The 25,730-nt window shown below is 42.0% G+C and overlaps 2 protein-coding genes and 1 pseudogene across 3 annotated transcripts; all 3 read left to right on the top strand.

The window, feature by feature from the left end:
- Positions 1–3,400: 3,400 nt before the first annotated feature.
- LOC115176771 (28S ribosomal protein S15, mitochondrial-like) lies at positions 3,401–9,756 on the top strand (annotated as a pseudogene).
- Positions 9,757–10,108: 352 nt separating this feature from the next.
- LOC115176779 (cornifelin) lies at positions 10,109–11,917 on the top strand. The gene is made up of 4 exons (XM_029737062.1): positions 10,109–10,295; positions 10,903–11,043; positions 11,198–11,334; positions 11,608–11,917. The coding sequence occupies exons 2-4, from the start codon at positions 10,932–10,934 to the stop codon at positions 11,704–11,706; spliced, it is 348 nt and encodes a 115-aa protein (XP_029592922.1). The 5' UTR covers positions 10,109–10,295; positions 10,903–10,931; the 3' UTR covers positions 11,707–11,917.
- Positions 11,918–12,009: 92 nt separating this feature from the next.
- LOC115176757 (protein OSCP1) lies at positions 12,010–22,353 on the top strand. Of its 2 annotated transcripts, XM_029737040.1 has the most exons (11): positions 12,010–12,302; positions 12,503–12,532; positions 13,808–13,962; positions 14,673–14,840; positions 14,932–15,012; positions 15,546–15,649; positions 16,262–16,390; positions 16,644–16,713; positions 17,054–17,193; positions 19,424–19,487; positions 19,898–22,353. In XM_029737040.1, exons 1-11 carry the CDS (start codon positions 12,191–12,193, stop codon positions 20,021–20,023), a joined length of 1,179 nt encoding a protein of 392 aa, XP_029592900.1. In that variant the 5' UTR covers positions 12,010–12,190; the 3' UTR covers positions 20,024–22,353. The 2 variants fall into 2 exon arrangements, with proteins under 2 accessions (XP_029592900.1, XP_029592892.1); XM_029737032.1 differs by lacking the exon at positions 12,503–12,532.
- The last annotated feature ends 3,377 nt before the right edge of the window (positions 22,354–25,730 follow it).

The following is a 25,730-nucleotide window of genomic DNA, read 5'->3' on the forward strand; positions in this document are numbered from 1 at the left end:
CTCATCTTCTTGTTTATTGAGAAGAAAACAAAACAAAACACTTAATCAAAACAACAACGCCGAAAAACCAGTCCTGTGAGACACATAGCTACACATGGAACAACTACCCATAAAAACCCATGAAAAAACACCCCTACTAAATAGGACCTTCAATTAGAGGCAATGAGAAACAGCTGCCTCCAATTAAAGGTCAAACCAATAAACTAAGCATAGAAATAGATAAACTAGACACAGACATAGAAATAGACTAACATAGAACATTAACCAAAAAACCCTGAAACACACAAAACAAACACCCCCTGCCACGTCCTGACCAAACTACAATAACAAATAACCTCTTTACTGGTCAGGGGGTGACAGTATGTTCATAAATTCAGAGCATTTTGCTCTTGGAGTGTACAGTCGTGGCCAAAAGTTTTGAGAATGACACAAATATACATTTTCACAAAGTCTGCTGCCTCAGTTTGTATGATGGCAATTTTCATATACTCCAGAATGTTATAAAGAGTGATCAGATGAAATGCAATTAATTGCAAAGTCCCTCTTTGCCAAGCAAATGAACTAAATCTCCCAAAAGCATGTCCACTGCATTTCAGCCCTGCCACAAAAGGACCAGCTGACATCATGTCAGAGATTCTCTTGTTAACACAGATGTGAGTGTTGACGAGGACAAGGCTGGAGATCACTCTGTCATGCTGATTGAGTTCGAATAACAGACTGGAAGCTTCAAAAGGAGGGTGGTGCTTGGAATTATTGTTCTTCCTCTGTCAAACATGGTTACCTGCAAGGAAACACATGCCGTCATCATTGCTTTGCACAAAAAGGGCTTCACAGGCAAGGATATTGCAGCCAATAAGATTGCACCTAAATCAACCATTTATCGGATCATCAAGAACTTCAAGGAGAGCGGTTCAATTGTTGTGAAGAAGGCTCCAGCAAGCGCCAGGACCGTCTCCTATAGTTGATTCAGCTGCGGGATTGGGACACCACCAGTACAGAGCTTGCTCAGGAATGGCAGCAGGCAGGTGTGAGTGCATCTGCACGCACAGTGAGGCGAAGACTTTTGGAGGATGGCCTGGTGTCAAGAAGGGCAGCAAAGAAGCCACTTCTCTCCAGGAAAAACCTCAGGGAAAGACTGATATTCTGCAAAAGGTACAGGGAATGGACTGCTGAGGACTGGGGTAAAGTCATTTTCTCTGATGAATCCCCTTTCCGATTGTTTGGGGCATCCGGAAAAAAGCTTGTCCGGAGAAGACAAGGTAAGCGCTACCATCAGTCCTGTGTCATGCCAACAGAAAGCATCCTGAGACCATTCATGTGTGGGGTTGCTTCTCAGCCAAGGGAGTGGGCTCACTCACAATTTTGCCTAAGAACACAGCCATGAATAAAGAATGGTACCAACACATCCTCCGAGAGCAACTTCTCCCAACCATCCAGGAACAGTTTGGTGACAAACAATGCCTTTTCCAGCAAGATGGAGCACCTTGCCATAAGGCAAAAGTGATAATTAAGTGGCTCGGGGAACAAAACATCGATATTTTGGGTCCATGACCAGGAAACTCCCCAGACCATAATCCCATTGAGAACTTGTGGTCAATCCTCAAGAGGCGGGTGGACAAACAAAACCCCACAAATTCTGACAAACTCCAAGCATTGATTATGCAAGAATGGGCTGCCATCAGTCAGGATGTGGCCCAGAAGTTAATTGACAGCATACCAGGGCAGATTGCAGAGGTCTTGAAAAAGAAGGGTCAGCACTGCAAATATTGACTGTTTGCATCAACTTCATGTAATTGTCAATAAAAGCCTTTGACACTTATGAAATGCTTGTAATTATACTTCAGTATTCCATAGTAACATCTGACAAAAATATCTAAAGACACTGAAGCAGCAAACTGTAGAAATTAATATTTGTGTCATTCTCAAAACTTTTGGCCACGACTGTACACTGGAAGCCATGAGTACAGTAGGGTTAATCGAAGTGTTCTGACCTCACAACGGTAGTCAAGCACCCAAGCTAACTGGCTAAAGTTGGCTACCTTGCTAGTTACTTCCATACACAAACGAGAGAACACGTCACTCTGACCATTTTACTCCCCCTAGCAGAGTCGGTTGGTCTATTTTCATGTTATGTAGAGCGTTGGTGACTAACTGTGCTGCTGGCAACAAATGAATTGTGTTTTTTGGATGACGTTTACTGATAACGGTCATATTCAACTGCTGTTGTGCGTTCGTAAATGCATCAGTTATTCTGCACCCTGGCAAACTCAGATGAGAGTGCTCTGAAATCAGAGTAGATAGCCAGAGTGAATTTACAAACGCATCCTAAGAGTGTAAATTTTTCAACACATTATTTCCTCTTGCTTCTAGCTAGCAGGCAGGCTGCTACTGAGTGAGGGAGGGCCGAATGGGTGTGTTTTAAGCACATTCGTTTGTGTTGTGAGAGCGCTGCAGCAGGCAGACATGACAAGTGATGTGAGAACAACTAACTAATTAACTAGCTAGCTACATACTTTCCCCTCATAATTGTTGTTTGCCTCATTCCTTGTATCCTGACCGCCCCCCAGTCCTACACTCTTAGAAAAAAAGGGTTATTTGGGGTTCCATATATAATCCTTTTTGCTTCTTTGGACGAGATTAAAGAACACAACTAAAAAGGTACTATATACCCAGTGAAGGCAAAGAACCTTGAAGGTTATATCCCTACCCCAGAGTGTAATGTGGATTTTTAGCAAACAACAGCTAAACTAACAGTCACACCAAACTCTGAAATGACAGCGAACTAGCTCCCTTTTTATTTGTTTTAGCGGTTTTGCAATGACATTTATATCTATAATAATGATGCTGTTGCATGATTTCGCCTGGTCATAAAAATGGCTAGCTGACGTTCGACATGTCAACTCTCTATGGCAGGAGGGAGATCGTTTGTTGCCAAGGTCAGAATGGCAAACAGCAAGGTTTATATAAACCTGTGCTGTTGCAAACTAAATGCTAGCATGATAGTCAGCAGTAGCAGTGTGAAATTAATAAAAACTCAAATGTAAAGAGATGCCATGGTGGCCACGGTGCAATTTAGAAGTAGCCCAAAAACCTGCAACCCGCGATCAATACATTTTCACCCGCTTCAGTTTTCAAAGTAGCCCAATCCAGTAAAACTGCAAACATGGCAACCCTGCTCACTCAGCCTTTTCTTTCAGGCTTCCTGATAGTTTGAGATGAGAGAAAATGTAAAATTTCTTCAATTCTGAGCATTTTAATAGCATGAAAACATTATGGGTGATGTTTTGGTCATTCAAATGCTATTTTTACTAGGGAAATAGGATGAGTGTGCAGGACCTCAAAGATTATTCAAGGCCGTGAATCGACCTCTCCGTCTGATTACTTCTGTCTAATCAAAATGGCGATCCTCATGTAGGGGACGAATGCTGTTTACTCGTTATATTTTGACCATTAATACCTGACATACATATCAAATAATCTCTGAATCAGCCATGTTATCAAGTATGGCTTTAAGAAGCGCTCTTAAATCGACATCTGTCGTTCTGCAAGAATGTGCCGTTTTATCCAGGCTGAAAGGAACCTGTGCGTCTCTCCCATTGAAACATGGGACGTCAACCTCTGTCATCACAGGGCCCTCACACAACAACAATGAGACTGTATTGACAGGTAAATATACTGCTCAAAAAAATAAAGGGAACACTTAAACAACACAATGTAACTCCAAGTCAATCACACTTCTGTGAAATCAAACTGTCCACTTAGGAAGCAACACTGATTGACAATACATTTCACATGCTGTTGTGCAAATGGAATAGACAACAGGTGGAAATTATAGGCAATTAGCAAGACACCCCCAATAAAGGAGTGGTTCTGCAGGTGGTAACCACAGACCACTTCTCAGTTCCTATGCTTCCTGGCTGATGTTTTGGTCACTTTTGAATGCTGGCGGTGCTTTCACTCTAGTGGTAGCATGAGACGGAGTCTACAACCCACACAAGTGGCTCAGGTAGTGCAGCTCATCCAGGATGGCACATCAATGCGAGCTGTGGCAAGAAGGTTTGCTGTGTCTGTCAGCGTAGTGTCCAGAGCATGGAGGCGCTACCAGGAGACAGGCCAGTACATCAGGAGACGTGGAGGAGGCCGTAGGAGGGCAACAACCCAGCAGCAGGACCGCTACCTCCGTCTTTGTGCAAGGAGGAGCAGGAGAAGCACTGCCAGAGCCCTGCAAAATAATCTCCAGCAGGCCACAAATGTGCATGTGTCTGCTCAAACGGTCAGAAACAGACTCCATGAGGGTGGTATGAGGGCCCGACGTCCACAGGTGGGGGTTGTGCTTACAGCCCAACACCGTGCAGGACGTTTGGCATTTGCCAGAGAGCACCAAGATTGGCAAATTCGCCACTGGCGCCCTGTGCTCTTCACAGATGAAAGCAGGTTCACACTGAGCACGTGACAGACGTGACAGAGTCTGGAGAAGCCGTGGAGAACGTTCTGCTGCCTGCAACATCCTCCAGCATGACCGGTTTGGCGGTGGGTCAATCATGGTGTGGGGTGGCATTTCTTTGGTGGGCCGCACAGCCCTCCATGTGCTCGCCAGAGGTAGCCTGACTGCCATTAGGTACCGAGATGAGATCCTCAGACCCCTTGTGAGACCATATACTGGTGCGGTTGGCCCTGGGTTCCTCCAAATGCAAGACAATGCTAGACCTCATGTGGCTGGAGTGTGTCAGCAGTTCCTGCAAGAGGAAGGCATTGATGCTATGGACTGGCCCGCCCGTTCCCCAGACCTGAATCCAATTGAGCACATCTGGGACATCATGTCTCGCTCCATCCACCAACGCCACGTTGCACCACAGACTGTCCAGGAGTTGGCGGATGCTTTAGTCCAGGTCTGGGAGGAGATCCCTCAGGAGACCATCCGCCACCTCATCAGGAGAATGCCCAGGTGTTGTAGGGAGGTCATACAGGCACGTGGAGGCCACACACACTACTGAGCCTCATTTTGACTTGTTTTAAGGACATTACATCAAAGTTGGATCAGCCTGTAGTGTGGTTTTCCACTTTAATTTTGAGTGTGACTCCAAATCCAGACCTCCATGGGTTGATAAATTGGATTTCCATTGATTATTTTTGTGTGATTTTGTTGTCAGCATATTCAACTATGTAAAGAAAAAAGTATTTAATAAGATTATTTCATTCATTCAGATCTAGGATGTGTTATTTTAGTGTTCCCTTTATTTTTTTGAGCAGTGTATATATATATATACACCCATACCCGAATGAAACGTCTTGTCGATGTGCGCGCATGCATGTCAACTAGCTAGCTGCACATGCCGAGCAAGAATCAATGAACCATTACTGAAAAATACGGAATAGGTAGATTTCGTGTGAAAACCCACTTATCATCATCATAACACCTCGTAGAAATGTTCTTTTCCATTAGTCATGTAACGAGTACAATTATTCCTTGGGTAGGCCAGGAGAGGGCACTGCAGCAATTAGCTATGATATCTCGTGTACAGATAGCTAATCACAACAACAACAACAACATTTATAGACAGGTACATATGAGTTATTCTCTTTGTACACAGTGACACAGGCTTTGTATAGGGACATCAATCACTACTCCATTGTCCTTATCATCCTGTGTATACTAACTAGGCTAGCTATATGGTTTCATAAAAATAGATCATTATTGTATACTAATGTAGTGATAACTTTAGCTAGTAGCTACCTGTCTAAACAGCTGAAATGAAAGGAATAATTTGTAACCAGACGGGTGCGAAGCTAATGCCATTTTAACCCAGACATATGACTAATACATTTCTCATCATGTAATCAGTCAGTCTGCTAGTGGTTTTTATGAAGAGGATGTGGGAACCAGAGTTATTTTCCCCACAGGCCCCCTGCAATGTGTCTGCAGTAGCTTTTCTCACCCCACCACTCTTGATCATGTATACAGAACATGACACTCCACTCTTGTTTCTATGATCTCTGCACGACAGTTCACAAAATGTAGGTCCACAAGTACTACTACAGTAAGACATCCTAACTCTTACTGCAAACCATGTTTCTGCTGAACATGCTTACAGACACTTTCTCATGCAGGCACATGTACAAAACATTAAGAACATCTTCCTAATATTTAGCTGCACTACCCCTGCCCCTTTTGCCTTCAGAATAGCCTCAATTCGTTTGGGACATAGACTGTGTCGAAAAGCGTTCCACAGGAATGCTGGCCCATGTTGAGTCTAATGCTTCCCAGAGTTGTGTCAAGTTGTCTGGATGTTCTTGGGGTGGTGGACCATTCTACACACAGAAAACTGTTGAGCATGAAAACCCAGCAGCATTGCAGTTCTTGACACAAACCGTTGCACCTAGCACATACCACCATACCCCGTTCAAAGACACTTAAATATTTTGTCTTGCCCATTCACCCTCCGAATGGCACACATACACAATCCATGTTTAAAGGCTTACAAATCATTTTTTTTTTACCTGTCTCCTCCCCTTCATCTACACTGATTGAAGTGAATTTAACAAGTGACATCAATAAGGGATCATCGCATTCACCTGGTCAGTCTATGCCATGGAAAGATCAGGTGTTCTTTATGTTTTGTGCACTCAGTGTAGTTGCAGGCATAAATCTGGCACCATCCTATGGTTCATAAAGCAATGGACTAAGAGTAATTATGTATTGTTTGATAATTTGTTTCATTCTTACCAGGTATTGGGAGTTTCACCACTCAGCCTGTGAGAAACTAAACCCGTGCCATAAGAAAGAAGAAGCCAGGTATGGAGGTCCAAGGTCAACTATTTGATCTAAGACCACTTGGATGTTTGATATTTACTGTCTAAGTTTTTTTCCATCAGTGATGCAAAGTCAGTTGAGTGATCTTCCTCCGACAATGCTGAAAATGGAATATGCCGCTGTTCCAATCGCTCAAACGTATGTACATTTCATTTGTCCAGACTTAAATGAAGTGTATTTTATGTCATGCAGACATGGCTCATGAATGTTCAATTCTCCCACGTCCAAACAACTACAGCAATGAGATGATGCTGTTTAAAATAGTTATTCTGTCTTTATTTGTACAATAAATAGGCATACTCAGCGTTTGTACTATACCTCTACTCTACAGTACATCTCTTCCTAATGCTGATCTGTTATTATGTGTTTACAGCACTGATGACCTGGTCAAAAGACTTCTGACACTGGAACTAGCAAGCCATGTATGTTCTTTTTACCTTGTTACTACATTCTTTTCATCTAGTCTTTCTCATTGTGCTCATAAGAATAACTACATAAGAGTAACTACAGTTTGTGTATTCCTCTGTTAGTTGCTATAGTTTACATTATGATACGAGCATTTTTCTATACCTATGCTGGATATTGCATAATCAAACCACCATGTTTTGTGTCACCAGAGCGAGAAGTTGAGATTGAAAACGGAGCAGCTGATTGCAAAAGTCCAGAGGGATGAAGCTGACCGCAGCTCTACAGAAGTCAAGGGTAGGTTCCCGTTTTGGACCTAGTGAACAACCGTGCTTTTCCTCTGAGGAACCACCTTATTTCAGCAATCGTTTGTTCACTTCTTAACGCCTTTCTTGACCTTTTTAGTGGCCATTTTGACCTCCAAAATCCGTAACTACCAGGAGCACCTGCACAAACATACTAAGGTGTGTATGGTTGAAGGCTAAATGCAAGACTGTGTCATTTTAAGTCCCTATAGTAACCATGACGTGAATGCATATTATTTCCACACGTTTCATTTCCGATCCCCTCACTGTCTGGTGTGAGGTTTGTCAACAGGATTTCCTGTGTAGTGCGTACACCCACCATGACATTTGACAGAGTAGTAGTGGTGCTGCTGCATGCTGGGAATTTACTGTCACAACGTACACACGTAACATTGTATCCAACATTTTTGCAGACATATTGCAAAATATAACTATCTATCCTTTAGCACAGCTAAAATGTTAAAGCCAAGGTTTGGCAGTCTGTCACTATACTGTATCTCACTTTTAGACAGTTTGGTTTTGACAGTCTCAAAATCGCTATGCTATTTTTAATAAGAAAAGCAACTCCTCTATTATGTAAAAGACATGTTCCCAGACTATGGGTTCGATTCAATCTGTAGTCCTGAAGAGCTGCGTTACAGCACAATAGAAATGTAAAGGCACTGTTCCCGCGTTCGCGGAGACTTCATTCACAGTGAACACTGCATTAGTCAGCTCAATCGGAAATTACCTTTACATTTCAATCGCGCTACAGTGCCGCTCTTCAGCCCCACGGATTGAATCAAGCCTTAACTATTGTTATCGCTTTACGCATATTTTTATATCCATTTGACCTCTGACTGTGTTTTGGCCCCCTATCTTTGTATCAGGACAAAGCGAACAAGCGATGGATGCTCATGGCCTTTGACCGCAGGAAGAAGCTGCTCAAGCACCTCAGGGTGATGCGCTACGACGCCTTTGAACATGTCTGCCAGCAGCTGGGCATCACCTACACTTTCCCCCCGGAGTACTACAGACATGCCACCCGACGCTGGCTGGCCAAGAAGGCCCTGTGCATAAAGGTACATAACAAAACTCCATTCACTTTACTTAGCGCAATTTTCTAGCTTGGTCCCAGAGTGGTTTGTACTGTATAGTTGGCAAGATGGCACAAACAGATCGGAGACTTCATTCACAGTGAACACTGCGTTAGTCAGCTCAATCGGAAATGACCTTTACATTTCAATCACGCTACAGTGCCGCTCTTCAGCCCCACGGATTGAATCAAGCCTTAAATATAGTTATCGCTTTACGCATATTTGTTTTCTCCATTTGACCTCTGACTCTGTGTTTTGGCCCCCCATCTTTGTATCAGGACAAAGCGAACAAGCGATGGATGCTCATGGCCTTTGACCGCAGGAAGAAGCTGCTCAAGCACCCTTTCCCCCCAGAGTACTACATTTAGCGCAATTTTCTAGCTTGGTCCCAGAGTGGTTTGTACTGTATAGTTGGCAAGACGGCACAAACAGATCTGGGACCAGACTAGCAATTTTCTTGTTAATCTTTCTGCTGTATGGAGGGTGTTGAACCATGGCTTTTACCAATAGTCTAATGCATGACTTAATGTAAAAGTAAAGGCAAAGATGAAGACTTATAATTTTGTTGTAATTGTTGTTGGGCTTTTTGCTGTAGGTTTATATGACTGTGTCCTTTCTTAGGTATTCAAAGAGGTGCAGAAACAGAAACTGGAGCAAAGGAAGAAAATTAAGCAGACCCCCCCTCCCAAACTGGCAGAACCAGCCAAGACAGCAGCTACAGGAACCCAATAAACTACTACAGTATCCAATGTCTGTCTTACTCGATGCATTCAGTCTTGTGCTCAATGGGCAAATTAGTTTTGCATGGCACAGTGCCTCAGGTGGGTGGCGTTTGCTCCTTTTTGACTATTCCATTTGTCCTAAGGAGAAATCTCCACCCACCAATGCCACCAGGCCATGTAAAATACATTTTCCCATGTATTGCTATACTGTAATAAGAAACATTAATAACTTGTTGTTTGTAGTACACTAAGTCTTCATTCTTCCTGTCCCCAATGCATGTTGATGCATCATCAAACCACATTTGGCCCAATAAATGCAGTGACGCAGATATGTGGTTTTGGTGTGGGCAATATCTATGTGCTCAGCATATGTGACCTGAGACTATCAAATAAACCCACAATTAATCATTGAATTTAATAAAATAGATTATACAATACATTTGTTTGCTCTCTCTTTTTTGTTGTTGCGCGTTTCACTTTGATCACGTATAGTCACTTGTGTATGGTGATGTGTAACTACCCCAATTGAAAGAGATAAAATACTACTTGATGCTGATTAAAATACTTATTAAATATATGAGAAATAAGAACATTACCCTATGGTTCAACTGTGGTTGAAACTGAAGTGCAAGATTACTCATATGATGACTTCCCTGAACATAGCTTGCAATCGTGTTTACGGGAACTGAAAGAACATCAGATATTGGGTGTTTATCGACCTCATATGTTAAACTAAGGTTATACTCATTCTGTCACCTGTGAATTGACCTTGAAACCAATAATTCTGAGGAATGGTGAGGTCATTAAACAGCTTAACTGTTCTATTGTGAATGTTTGTGTTTGCACTACTGTTGAGAGTTGTCTTGAGAAACATAGGAGTGTGTAACCAGCGCTTGTTCACAGCTTTAGTATCACAACTTCCTGCTAAAGTGTATCGACTCAGATCTGGAGAAGCTCAGTGCTGCAGACAAGATAGGTGAGTGACATGCTCTTTCCTCTGCTCTCAAGTATGTAGAAAACGCTACAATAGAGTAACTACTTATCAATAAACTACCTAAAAATTTCAGGTTTACATCTTTCTAAGAAACAGTAGAAATTGATGTACATCTACAACATTTGGCATATTTGTACACCAGAGTATACAAAGTATTTGAAGTAGTTTTACAGTCTTAACACCATGTCTTGTCCTTGTACAATTGTGATGATACATAAGTTATACAACAGTTATTAGTCTTTATTTAATGAAATGCCAATACAACAATATCCCATTTTACATATGCAATTATATTAAAACCTATTGCAATACATAAGAGGGTTGCAGTATATGAAGTAAGATGGTGGTTCAGGGTATGAATGGACCTGTGTATAAACTTGAGTACCAAAAAAAATAACTTGAGTACCAGTGTATGGAACTTTTATGTGAACTTTCCTATATGCAATTATCTCGAAGGAAGGAAAAAACAACAATGAACATTTCCCATCCCACAACAGTTTACATACTGCTAGTTTTGTTTTATTGCTGTATTGGGGAAATGATCAAACTTCAACCACTGTGCTCACTGTTGGATGTGGTTCGTTGTTAGGTGACTGAAGCTGACCCCATTTGATTGACATGTCGAACCCAGTCATCACCCACCAGCCAGGAGCAGGCTCTTATGGGACAAATGTGCAGACGGGCAAGTGGAGCACTGGGCTGTGCTCCTGCTGCAGTGACATCCTAGTCTGTGAGTATCGAGACAAATAATTAGACCTTAAATATCATCACTAAGTAGGCCTACCTGGTTCCATACCATAGAGTATAATGGTTGTCAAGTGTTTCAAGTAAAAAGTGTTTCCTATATTCTGGATTTTACAATAAGGCAAAATGTTGTCATACAGGTGCCTTGGGCTTCATCTGCCCACTAGCATTGGGTTGCTACACAGCTAACAAGTATGGTGAGAACGCATGCCTGGCCTGTGTTCCAGGAGGCATGACAGCCATGAGGACACACATGAGATTGACCTATGGGATTCAGGTATGTTAGTTACCCTTAGGAGCCTAAAGAAATTAGGAATGGTGAGGCATTCATGCATTCAGTATGTCATTTTAATGCACACTAGGGAGAACTGCAACTCATTCCTGTCCCAGCCAGTCTACCCCTTTTATTATGAAAGACAGGAAAGGACCATTTCATCAGTACACATATTGACAAATTAGCCTAGTGGTTTTCCCTCGCTTGAGGAACTTGAACTGGCAAATATTTGGTTGATTCATTCTCATCATATTTGATTATCATATTTTCTTACAGGGGACGATATGCAATGATGCGTTGATGACCTGTTGCTGTGGATTATTTGAGATGTGCAGGATGGCCCGTGAAATTCGCATCAGGAATGGGGACGTTTGACTTGTACAGTTAATTGAAGACATTTTCAAGTGGAAGTTAAATTAATCTCATGTCACATATTGTTGATACAAATTGTCATTGTTATACTATGTACATTTTAACTTTTGTATTGATTAAATTTGACCCCCTACCCTCAAACAGTACTTCGCAAAGAATTCATAGCACCATGTATGAACATAAGATGTACAATAAAGTTCAGTTTTTTCTTGTTTCCAATGGCATGTTGCCCTTTTCAGGATGATTTACAGGCTGATGTATCAGGGACGTTCATAACACTGAGGTGTAAATTATCATGAACTGTTGAGTTACGTCTCAATTTCTGATGTGATCAAAAAAAAGAACAAATATTTGCACGTTAGCTTACGTGCTACCTGATTGGTCCTTTTTCTTCGTGACCTGGCAACCAAGTGGAAGCTTACATACGCTTAAACAAGACAGAAAGGGGATATTTCGCTAGCTAGCTATCCAGCACAATACGACAAATATGTCTTCGAGGACGCTACCCCTGCTTTTTATTAATCTCGGTGGAGAAATGCTCTACATCTTGGATCAACGCCTAAGCGCTCAGAATATTCCAGCTGACAAAGCCAAGAAAGGTAACATTATTAGTTAGCTAACCAGCTAACTTTAGCTAGCTTAGCTGTCTGGTTGTATTAGGCTAGAATTCAACTAGCTACCTGACCAACAGGTGAATCACTGACCTTGTCATGGCCACAAACTGGTTGCCATTAATTGGAGTACATTCATTTGTCTCCCTGCCTGTGTTTTAACCTGCAATTCTTCATTGTACTTGTAGCTGATTGGATAGAGGATGACAGAAGGAGAGGTATTTTGATGTTTCACATGCAATGCATCTCTAGGCCTACATGCTCTGCTTTGAGGCCTTCAAGGAAACCAACAGAGTATTGCATTGGTAGAACAATCTGGATGAAATCTTTGCCCAGAGATATTCATTCACTCTGCCCCCAAGATTGTAGAGATTTCAGCCATGGGCTTTATTAAAAAGAAATCCGGTTTCTACCTCCCAATCAAATAACTTTGCAAGCTGCTGATGGTTTAAAAGGCTGTTGCTTTCTTAGGGCAATTGGAAATAGGTGGACGTTTAACCTTGCCTATAGAATGCACATCTGCTTGCTTAAAGGTAGACTCCTTTGAGCACGGCACCACTTGATTTGAAAGGTAGACTCTGCCAGGTGTGTAATCATTACGCCGATTCTGTTGCAAAACATTTTGTCTGTTTGAAAACGTTTTGCAACAGAAACAGCTTACTCCTAACAGAAAACGCAAACGAGAGTTTCTATGGGTGGGTATAATTTGTGGAACGTTCCAACAGGAATCTGTTCCAAAAACTTCATAAATAACAAGGTTGCCAAAAAACAAAGCATACAAAGTTGTAGGGAGTGGGCTATTTAATTACGTTTTTCAGCAGCTAATTAGCTTGGTGAACTGATCATGCTACTTTGTAGGCGTTGCTTGTTGGCAAACCATGTACTTTCCGAAGTTTTTGGAACATATTCCTGTTGGAACGTTCCACAAATTACACCCACCCAGTTTCTATTGGATAAATTCAGGTAGGTCCCTCCCTGTTTCATTCTGTTTGCTCAGTTTGCTTCTGTTTGGTTCTTTAACGGTTTCCGTAATGAATACACCCCAGTTGTCATAATCATAAACAAGGGGGCGACTTCACATCTACAAACACCAACAGTTAAAACCAGGGCTCGGATTCATAATACATCTGAGTAGGAGTGCTGATCCAGGATCCGTTTTGCCTTTTAGATTATAATTAATGGACAGGGGGACCTGATCCTAGATCAGTACTCTTACTCAGAGACACTTGTTGAACATGGACCCAGTTCTATCAAGACTGTGTTATGTCATGGGCTCTTTCCAATTTGCACGCCTACATTAGGAAGAGCCAATAATGACAGTCTTAGCAGATTTGGTTATTTGTGAAACAAAAAAATCTAATGTCTTTAAGTTGGAAAGACCTCCTAATGTTTATGTTGATGATGCCATCTTGATGAGTCTAACTTTACAGACCGACATTATTCCAGTTCCCTACTTGTGACCTGACCTCAACCTTGTGCCCTCACTCTGCCAGTTATGAATGACATCATCACCACCATGTTCAATAAAAAGTTTTTGGAGGAGCTGTTCAAGCCACAGGAGCTGTACTCCAAGAAGACCCTCAGGACCGTGTTTGACCGACTGGCCCATGCCTCCATCATGAGACTCAACCAGGCCAGCATGGACAAGGTATGAATGGAATCGTGACACCTGGTTCATGTTCAGGACACGCTATAGCAAAACATTTCAAAAGGTTTTACAACAGAGAACAAAAATAGGTGTTCCTTATTGGACAAGGATGTGTAATCTCTCTGTGTTTGTCTGTTTTCGTCTGTTTCATCCCTGATTAAAAGGACCCTTTACGGAAGTGAAAGGCCATCGAGTTGTTATCCCCTTTCTGAGAAAGGGATTTATCTAACAACATCTAACTATCATTCACCTCATTTTGGAGTCAGCTGAATAGCTGTCATGCCGACATTACCATTTTTATCATTACATTCTTAGAATCACATCCTCTGTACCCAGTGATGCTTTAATTGTCTTACTTCTAGGTAATTGGGGAAATTGCACAATTCACTTAAAACCGCATGTAGACCTATATTTTTTTTTAAAGCTTTCATCATTTATTGCACCATCATTGCTTGACTATTTTGAAGAGTTCTATCTGTTGTTTATAAAGTGGTTTTATATAGGCTATTAAACAGAATATCTTCAGCATTTTGAAGTATTCATTCTGGTTATAAGCCTAAATGTTGCATAAATCCACCTGCAGAGCATAATCCTAGTTTGTTAAAGTATGCTGAGGGCTCCATCTGGTGTACATTATGAACTGGCAGCAGATATGTTTGAGCATAACAGTAACCCATCATCATCCATATGACTGTTGTTCATGCACACAGCTGTATGACTTGATGACCATGGCCTTCAAGTACCAGGTGCTCCTCTGCCCGCGGGCCAAAGATATCCTCCTTGTGTCCTTCAACCATATGGATGCCATCAAGGATTTTGTGAAGGACACCCCAAGCATTCTCAGCCAGGTTGACGAGACATACAGACAGCTCATAGAGGTACAATAAACTTCCCTTCAATTGCTCAAACCTTCGCTGAGTGTTCAGTATGATCTCTTATTCACTGCATGTTTTGTGTTCTTATTTATAGATGTACACACCCTTGTCTAGTGGCGAATTTCAGCTCATCCGGCAAACGCTCCTCATCTTCTTTCAAGACATGCACATAAGGGTGAGTTCATGATCTTGCAGAAGTTTGTCTAACTTTTTCAACAGAGGATGAGTATGTTGGGAAGGGGGAGTGTGGCATCTTTTGATTGATTTCAAAGATTAAAAATGTTAATAGTACCATGACTTTGTATCAACTGCTAAAACGTTAGCATTTGAAAACAGAAGCTAAACCAAAGGATGAATTGCTGTAATAACTTGTCCATAGTCTGCTTACAAAGTAAGGAAACCAGTATTTCATTTTGTAATTTGGGTGAACTATCCCTTTACAATGCATTATAACCCCATCATAATGAATTAAACACAGTGTAATCTTGGTTAGCCCTGAACTAAATTCTTGCATAATTGGTCAGATGCTAACACCTGTGAAATCTTGATTTGTCAAAAGCACTGGAACTAAATGCTGCTTGTTATCTCACGCATCCTGTTGTATCAGGACAGATCTACGGTATCATTTATGTTTTAGTAGTCTGTCCATGAGAGATTATACAAGGTGTTACACAATTATCACTATGTTTTGCTCACCTGTATTTGCAGGTGTCCATCTTCCTCAAAGACAAAGTGCAGAATTCCAATGGACGTTTTGTCCTCCCGATCTCGGGTCCTGTGCCCCACGGAACACACATCCCAGGACTTATCAGGTACCACAGCTATAATTATCCACACCCAAATAACATGGAATCCAACCAAGCCAAGTTTGTTGCAATAGAGCAAAATCTCAATTTTATTAGATGCATTGAATATGGCTGTATCCATTGTTTGTTTTTTTTTGTTTTTTTTACTGTGTTTTGTGCTTTTTGATGGCATCTATTTGCTTTGCTTTCGCAGACGTTGTTAGCTTAATATAGACCTGCGTATCTGCAGCTAATTGCATTACTGAGGTTGTTGAACGAGCAGCTGTCTAAATTTAGAAAAGCTTGCTTTTAGCACAGCTCTATTTGCCAAGGGATTGAGTGCAGCTGTGCTTAACTCATTTATTGTGTTTTAGGAACTTAAGCTCACGTGGCGAATTTTGAGATTGAACAATGTGAAAGTGTAGACGGATGATATCAGACTAGTGACCACTCTCTTACAAGTACATTGCAACTGCTTAGCTAAACGTCTGAGACAAGGTCCATCTTGAACAGTATCCTCTTTGCATTTTTAGACGTGTCTTCTGGGAAATTATCTTTAGGAAATGATTGGTTGCCTCATGATGTTAAAAGTATTTTTGCAGAATATTTTGCTCGTGTGTATTTTTTTGTTACCATCAGAATGTTCAGCTGCAATGGCGAAGAGGTGAAGAGACTGCAGTTCCGTAACGGTGGGAACTATACCGGTGTTCTCCGCGAGGGCTCCTTTGAGATGTTTGGAGAGAGGGTCATCAAGCTGGGCACTAACATGTATGTGCTGCTCCACACTGTATTGACAACCATTGACCTTCCTGGACTTACCCCCACTGAGACTACTAAATTCTCTACTATTTCCTCTACTGTGGTCAATGGTCAAATACTGTAGGCCTAAATCAACATGGTAGCTCAAAGTCACTGCAAATTGTTTTGTGAATAATTTACACAGTGACAGGTTTATTTGCCTCCCCCGTGATGCTACATTGTATTTAAGCTTGTCAAGTGCTTGGCTTCTGTTTACCCACAGGTACAGTGTAAGCCGTCCGGTAGAAACGCACATGTCAGGGACATCCAAAAACTCTGCACAGCAAAAGTCGGTGAGTTGGAATTATGCTTAATCACTATGCTGTATTTATTTTCTTACAGACATTTACCCTGCAAGGCCTTGCACTTTTGCTCATAAATGTCATTTTACTGTATGTCCTACAATATAATATTTTGACAAAGGGTCAAAATAGTATTGATATCTGTGTTATTTCATCATTGATTAGGCTATAGTAAAGACAATTTGGCCAAGTCAGACTAAGCTTCATCTGTAATTAAGCCTTAAATGTAATGGAAACCAGCCTTAAATTCAATGGGAAATGCCCTAAACAGCTAAATCATGCAATTCATGTGTTATGTTAATGATTATGCACACCTTCTCTGTGTATACAGATCAACACAGCTCCAAACCCCCTGGCCAAAGAGGAGCTGAACATGTTGGCCAGGTTAATGGGGGGTATGGAAGTCCAGAAACCAGGAAATGCAGACAGTGGCTTCCGAGTCAACCTCTTTGCCACAGATGAGGAAGAAGAGTAAGTCCTCTTATGTTATGAGCATTGTTTTGTTGTATTTATGTGTCATTGTGGATACATTTAAATATGGAATTACAACAGTATCAGGCCTCCCAAGTGACGCAGTGGTCTAAGGCACTGCATCGCAGTGCTAGCGGCGTCACTACATATCCGGGTTCGATACTAGGCTGTGTCGCAGCCGGCCGCGACCGGGAGTCCCATGAGGCTGTGCACAATTGGCCCAGCGTCGTTTGGGGAGGGTTTGACCATCCGGGTTGTCCTTGTCCCATCACGCTCTAGCGACTCCTGTGGTGGGCCGGGCGCACACACGCTGACATGTTTCCTCCAGTGCGGCTTGGCGGGTTGTTATTTCGGAGGACGCATGGCTTTCGACCTTCACATCCCGAATCCGTATGGGAGTTGCAGCAATGGGACAAGACTGTAACTACCGATTTGATGTCACAAAATTGGGGGGGAAGGGGTAAATAAAAAAACATTCAAAAAGGATTTACAACAGTATTCCTCACAACATGATGAAATGAAATGAACTGAACCTGATTTTTGAATTATAGACTAGTGAAAAATCATTGTCATTGTTAAGAATCAGTATCATTGTTAAAGGTCCAGTGTAGCCGTTTTCATCTCAATATCAAATTGTTTCTGGCTTACAATTAAGTACCTTACTGTGAGTGTTTCCAATAAAAAGTGTCAAAAAGAAACAAAACTAGCTTCTTAGCAGAGCAAATTCTCAACCTAGAATTTTGCTAGGACTGTCTGGGAGTGGTCTGAGTGGGGAGGGGAAACTGAAAACGAGCTATTATTGGCAGAGAGGATATGAACTGTCTTTCTTATTGGTCTATTAATTAATTTACACTTGTTGATGTCACCAGGCAATCCAAAACTCCATCCCACCAAAACAGGCTGATATTTCAGCCAGTCCTTTCAAATGGCTCTTCCACTAAAAGGGCATTGTAGTAATTTTTACAATATTACTGTGGAAATGTATACAAATGTATGTGGACGCCCTTCAAATTAGTGGATTCGGCTATTTCAGCCACACCCGTTGCTGACAGGAGTACAAAATCGAGCACACAGCCATGCAATCTCCATAGACAAACATTGGCAGTAGAATGGCCTTACTGATGAGCTCAATTACTTTTTTAAAGTGGCACCGTCATAGTATGGCACCTTTCCAACAACTCAGTTCGTTAAATTTCTGCCCTGCTAAAGCTGCACCGGTCAACTGTAAGTGCTGTTTATTGTGAAGTGGAAGCAGCAACGATTCATCCATGAAGTAGTAGGCCACACAATCTCACAGAACAGGACCTCCAAGTGCTGAAGCGCTTAGTGCGTAAAAATAGTTTGTCCTCAGTCGCAACACTCACTACCGAGATCCAAACTGCTTCTGGAAGCAACGTCAGCACAAGAACTGTTCTTCGGGAGCTTCATGAAATGGGGTTCCTTGGCCGAGCAGCCGCACACAAACCTAATTTCGCCCTGCGTCATGCCAAGCTTCAGCTGGAATGGTGTAAAGCTCACTTCCATTGGACTCTGGAGCAGTGGACACGTGTTTCTTACTGATGAGTCACGCTTCACAATCTGGCAGTCTGACAGACGAATTTGGGTTTGGCGGATGCCAGGAGAATGCTACCTGCCCCAATGCGTAGTGCCAACTGTAAAGTTTGGTGGAGGGGGAATAATGGTCTGGGGCTGTTTTTCATTCGGGCTTGGCCCCTTAGTTCCAGTGAAGAGAAATCTTAACGCTACAGCATACAATGACATTCTAGACGATTCTGCGCTTCAAACATTGGCAACAGTTTGGGGAAGGCACTTTCCTGTTTCAGCATGACAATGCCCCCGTGCACAAAGCGAGGTCCATACAGAAATGGTTTGTTGAGATCGGTGTGGAAAAACTTGACTGGCCTGCACAGAGTCCTGATGTCAACCCCATCGAACACCTTTGTGGTGAATTAGAATGCCGGCTGCGAGCCAGGACTAATCGCTCAACATCAGTGCCCGACCTCAGTGACCCGCTGCAATGTTCCAACATTTAGTGGAAAGCCTTCCCATAAGACTGTTATAGCAGCAAAGGGGGGACAAACTCCATATTAATGCCCATGATTTTGGAAAGAGATGTTAGATGAGCAGGTGTCCATGTACTTTCGGTCATGTAGTGTATAAAACACAGAAAGAAATCACGTTTTTCACTGCACTGGCCTTTAACAATAATGTCGATTTGTCTTCCTCTCAGGGAGGCCTTGATATCGAGACCAGACGAGTTTTCATATGACGTCATAAAAATCCAAGCGACTAAGGTAAAGTTAATTCTAACCTATATTTTTTCAGTCAGAGGCTAGATAAATATTCAACTATATAACATGCTTTTATGTAACTTGAAGGGATGATATGGAAGCATTTCATAGATTGAGACTGTCCTACTGTAGATGCTGTGGTGTAACCGTCAAAATGGTCCCCCATGAAAACCTGTCACAGGAGACTTACTCCCTCTGTGCAGTCATCTCTTAGAACTTATGAACAACCCATGATCAGACATGCTGCCCAGTTTGAATAGCTTCTGTAATTGACAGGCTAAGGATTGTAGGTTATCTGACATGCACTAGGATCATGATGGGCCAGTCGAACAAGATGTACCGTAATCAAACATAAGCCCCTCCCCAAACGAGACCTTTCAGATCTGCCATTGGTGGCTTGCCTTCTCTTTCAGAACCATCAAGCCAATGCAGAGCTGGTCAAGATCATGGGGGACTTCACGGAGGAGGCTGGTGAGCCGTGCCCATTGAGTGCCAGCAGTAAAGGGGATGACCTTCTTGCCATGATGGACGGGCTGTGACAGTTACCATGGTGACCAGAATCCGAGGGCAGGGCTCAAGGCTGAGTTGGTTAGGAACGGTGTGTTCTACTGTAGGACAGTGTCTTGTCTGCTCTGCTGTGCCGTCTGTCTCACTCTGCAAATATGGCAGCTGTCTAACAAAAGCACACACAACACAAACCTCATCCTTGTTTGTCTGTCGAGCTTTTCGATGCTGATGTGACGTGAGCAGGTCAATTAATTTGTTCAGCAAGGACCAACTGTAAACTGTCTGCAAGACTGCATTTTGCAAAAGAGAGAGTGGGGACCCCCATCTTGTACCGGGTTGGACCCCCTCAGTAGCCATGAAGTGATGCACCTGTTTAGCAACAATGTTTAGATACGCTCTGGCATTCAAATGTTGATCAACTGGTATCAAGGGTCCTAACTTGTGTCAGGAAAATATTAACCCACACCATTACACCACCACGTACCGTTGACACCAGGCAGGATGGGACCATGGACTCATGCTGCTTATGCCAAACCCTGACTCTGCCATCAGTATGACGCAACAGGAAACGCGATTCGTCGGTCCAGCCAACGTTTTTCCACTCCTCAATTGTCCAGTGTTGATCGCGTGCCCACTGGAGCCGCCGCTTCTTTTTGTTTTCAGCTTATAAGAGTGGAGCCCGGTGTTGCCTGCTGCAGTAGCCCATCCGTGACAAGGATCGACAAGTTGTGCACAGAGATGGCGTTCAGAGATGCCCTTCGCCACGTCACTGTTGTACTGCTCTGTTATGTCTGTTTGTGGCCCACCTGTTACCTTGAACAATTCTTGCCAATCTCCTTTGACCCCTCTCATCAGCGAGCTGTTTTTCACCCACAGGACTGCTGTTTTTCACCCACAGGACTGCTGTTTTTAGTTTGTTGCACCTTTCTTGGTAAACGCTAGACGCTGTCGCGCATGAAAAGCCCAGGAGGGCGGACATTTGAGATCCTGGATACGGCGCACCTGGCACTGATGATCATACCACATTCAAAGTCGCTTAGGTCACTCGTTTTGCCCATTCTAACGTTCAATCGAACAGTAACTCGATGCCTGTCTGTCTGCTTTATATAGCAGGCCACCTCATTCACTGTCTGTAAGAGCGATCAATTTTTGTGAACTAGGTGGTGTACCTAATAAACTAGCCGATTTGTATTTTGCGCTTTTATGGTGGTAATCTCAAGAGTTATTTTTTATTTTTATTTTTAAGTTACAGATACAATAGTTCTAGTTGGTTGCACTGAAACATCAAATGGAGTCGTTGGGACATATTTGCTCCAATTCAATCAATGGTTTCTGCTCTGCTGATCCCGCTTCAATCAATGTATTTAAAGTTGACATTCCGTGGATGTCACGTTGAACAATATTTCTTGTTACTTTTCCTCCCAGAAAATAGTAACTTTCTCTTTGGGGCGGCAGGTAGCCTAGTGGTTAGAGCATTGGGCCAGTAACCGAAAGGTTGCTAGATCAAATCCACGAGCTGACAAGGTAAAAATCTGTCGTTCTGCCCCTGAACAAGGCAGTTAACCCACTGTTCCTAGGCAGTCATTGTAAATAAGAATTTGTTCTTAACTGACTTGCTAGTTAAATAAAAAATGTATTTAATTTATTATCACCGCACGATGTTAATATAATGCTGTTTTCTCTCTCACATATCTGCTGTAATACAGTATTTACAATTTTGCTAATCTGATTTACCCTGTCTGACTGAGTAATTAAATAATGAACACGACCTAAACTAGAGGGTGTCAAACTCAATTCCTGGAGCGCCTTGTGCCTGCAGGTTTTTGCCTTAGTGCTCTAGGCCTTAATTTGACACACATTGAAAGTAAATTACAAAAAACAGCAAACACATGACCTTCCAGGGATTTAGTTTGACACCCCTGACCTAAAGAGACTGGTGGAACTGAAAGAAACCCAAGTGCACTAGTCATTGTAATTCAAAACCATGGATCCCAAAACATATTTTGAGAAAGTTCTACTGTACCTAGATTTTTTTTTTTTTTTGGTATGGGATAAATATATACAGTATGTTTAGGGTGACCTTTTAGTGTCTTCTTCAAATAACGGAAGACAAATTATTTGTAAATATATTATTTGTGAATTATTGCAATATGTCACCATCAAATGGGATGCTATAGGTTAATGGAGTAAGTGTGACACAACACTAATGTAACCACAATGTATCGAAACAGCTGATTCTTTAATGCAATATGACAGATGGTCCAAGATGTATATTTATGGAATTATTTATTTATTTATCATGAGGTGTACATGTATATTATTTTTCTTCTGGTGAAATATTAAAGATTCCAACAAAAAAAAAGATGTATACAGTTGAATTCAGTAGTTTATATACACTTAGTTTGGAGTCATTAAGACTAGTTTTTCAACCACTCCACAAATTTCTTGTAAACAAATTATAGTTTTGGCAAGTTGGTTAGGACATCTACTTTGTGCATGACACAAGTACATTTTCCAACAATTGTTTACAGACAGATTATTTCACTTATAATTCACTGTATCACAATTCCAGTGGGTCAGAAGTTTACAAACACTAAGTTGACTGTGCCTTTAAACAGCTTGGAAAATTCCAGAAAATGATGTCATGGCTTTAGAAGATTCTGATTGACTCAAATTATGTCAATTAGCCTATTGGAGGTGTACCTGTGGATCTATTTCAAGGCCTACCTTCAAACTCAGTGCCTCTTTGCTTTACATCATGGGAAAATCAAAAGAGATCAGCCAAGACATCAGAAAAAAAATTGTAGACATCCTGAAATCTGGTTCATCCTTGGGAGTAATTTTCAAACGCCTGAAGGTATCACGTTCAGCTGTACAAACAATAGTACGCAAGTATAAACACCATGGCTCCACGCAGCCGTCATACCGCTCAGGAAGGAGACGCGTTCTGTCTCCTAGAGATGAACGTACTTTGGTGCAAAAAGTGCAAATGAATCCCAGAACAACAGCAAAGGTCCTTGTGAAGATGCTGGAGGAAACCGGTACAAAAGTATCTATATCCACAGTAAAACGAGTCCTATATCGACCGCTCAGCAAGGAAGATGCCACTGCTCCAAAACTGCCATAAAAACGCCAGACTACGGTTTGCAACTGCACATGGGGACAAAGATCGTACTTTTTGGAGAAATGTCCTCTGGTCTGATCAAACAAAAATAGAACTGTTTGGCCATAATGACCATCGTTATGTTTGGAGGAAAAAGGGGATGCTTGCAAGCCGAAGAACACCATCCCATGAAGCATGGGGGTGGCAGCATCATGTTGTGGGGGTGCTTTGCTGCAGGAGAGACTGGTGCACTTCACAAAATAGATTGCATCATGAGGATGGAAAAGTATGTGGATATATTGAAGCAACATCTCCAGACATCAGTCTGGAAGTTAAAGCTTGGTGGCAAATGGTTCTTCCAAATGGACAATGACCCCAAGCATGCTTCCAAAGTTGTGGCAAAATGGCTTAAGGACAACAAAGTCAAGGTATTGGAGTGGCCATCACAAAGCCCTGACCTCAATCCTATAAAAAATGTGTGGGCAGAACTGAAAAGGCGTGTGTGAGCAAGGAGGCCTACAAACCTGACTCGGTTACATCAGCTCTGTCAGGAGGAATGGGCCAAAATTCACTCAACTTATTGTGGGAAGCTTGTGGAAAGCTACCAGAAACGTTTGAACCAAGTTAAACAATTTAAAGGCAATGCTACCAAATACTAATTGAGTGTATGTAAACCTCTGACCCACTGGGAATGTGTTGAAAGAAATAAAAGCTGAAATAATTAATTCTCTACTATTATTCTGACATTTCACATTCTTAAAATAAAGTGGTGATCCTAACTGACCTAAGACAGGGAATTTTTACTAGGATTAAATGTCAGGAATTGTGAAAAACTGAGTTTAAATGTATTTGGCTAAGGTGTATGTAATCTTCCGACTTCAACTGTACGTGTGTATGTATATATATATATATATATGAGAGAGAAATTTCCTAATACATAGATTGAAAAGTAAATAAATATGAACTTTATTATCTTTGTTTAATTTATGTACTGTGTTCATTTATATTTAAAGGGACAATCTGCAGTTGATACATCCAGTGTTGGACTTATAAATTAAGTATATATACCCATTGATTCTACATTTCTCCTGGCCCATTCCTCAGCTTTTTACCAAAGCAGGTGGGGTGCCTGCTTTGTTATTGTTTCAATTGTGGATTGGCCCTTTTACGTGCCCTTGATGATGCAATAGAGTGTTTCTCTCGAGCTGTTTGGGTACTAATGGGGCTCCCGAGTGGCGCAAGCGGTCTAAAGCACTGAATCTCAGTGCTAGAGGCGTCACTACAGACACCCTGGCTCAAATCCAGGCTGTATCATAACAGGCCGCTATTGGCGACGCACAATTGGCCCACTGTCGTCCGTGTTTGGCCATCATTGTAAATAAGGATTTGTTCTTAACCTGACTTAGTCAGGGGTGGTTCTGGGGGGGACAAAGGGGGCCAGTGCCCCTGTGACAACAATTTTGGACCCCATTGTGGCCCCCTAAATGTGGAGTATGAAATCATTTTTACATAACAAATTGCTATCGTTCTTTTTTTACATCCGTTATTAGACAGTGGCAACGCGGAACACTAATGATTATGAACTTGGTCTTTTGCCTACTAATGCCTGCAATGCAGTGAAGAAAACGATATGACAACAATAACGTCTAATGTAACTGGCCCCACTAACAGTACAACTGGCCCGAGCTTGGCCCCCCCCCAGTTGAAATGGTCTAGAACCGCCACTGGACTTAGTTAGGCCTAGTTAAATAAAGGTTACATTTCTTGTTGTTGTAGAGGAGTCCTGTCACTAGAGAGAGCTGTTGCTTTATAACTTTTTGCATTTAGTCATGTCTATACTGCTTGACTAGCAGTATGCGAGTGCAGAAAGAGTCTTTTTTTTCAGGAGTTTTCATTACCTTCAGAGTACAAACACTTTGCCTTGAGGCAAAATCAGGATTCAGCACATTCATTCAATCCCTCCATGTAATTTTCAAGGCAAGAGAGAGGAGAATATTGCTCCTCATTTCTTGTCATCTAGTTTATTCTCGCCCACACTGTGACCTCCTTGCCCACACACTGCTGATACATTTAGTTTTTAATTAGTTTTGAATCGAGCAATACTGAAAAAGTTGTTCTCGTTACAGGGGTGACAAGTCTACTCCCACTCCCTGGGTTGTGACTTTATCGCTCATTTACCTTTGCATAAAGACACCCACATTGCCCAACTAAAGTCAGTCAACTCATATGGGCACCCAGAAACAAATCTGTCACGAAAGACTGTAGTCAAGTCGTCTCTATAAAAACATCACAGGATTATATGGAACATGGGATTAGCCATTATAACATACAAACCTAATATTTGACACAACACTGCCCATCTCACCCATCCCAAATTTGGCCTCAACTCCCTCCTTGTCTGCACCTACAATTAATATTGCAATGGAAACAGCACAATGCTGTACCTGCATGGGTTTGGGTTATTTGAGTGCCTCATCAAGTCAAAGAGAAACGGATAGTCTGGGCACGTCTCGGAAGAACCCTCTCCCTCAGTCAACTACTCACCCACACATTCTTTCAATCACTCACTCACTCTCTCACACACACACTCACACACACACACACACACAGAGAGAGACACAAGATCAGTGCATACC

This window comes from Salmo trutta, chromosome 3 (assembly GCF_901001165.1).
Source record: "Salmo trutta chromosome 3, fSalTru1.1, whole genome shotgun sequence".
Taxonomy (NCBI): domain Eukaryota; kingdom Metazoa; phylum Chordata; class Actinopteri; order Salmoniformes; family Salmonidae; genus Salmo; species Salmo trutta.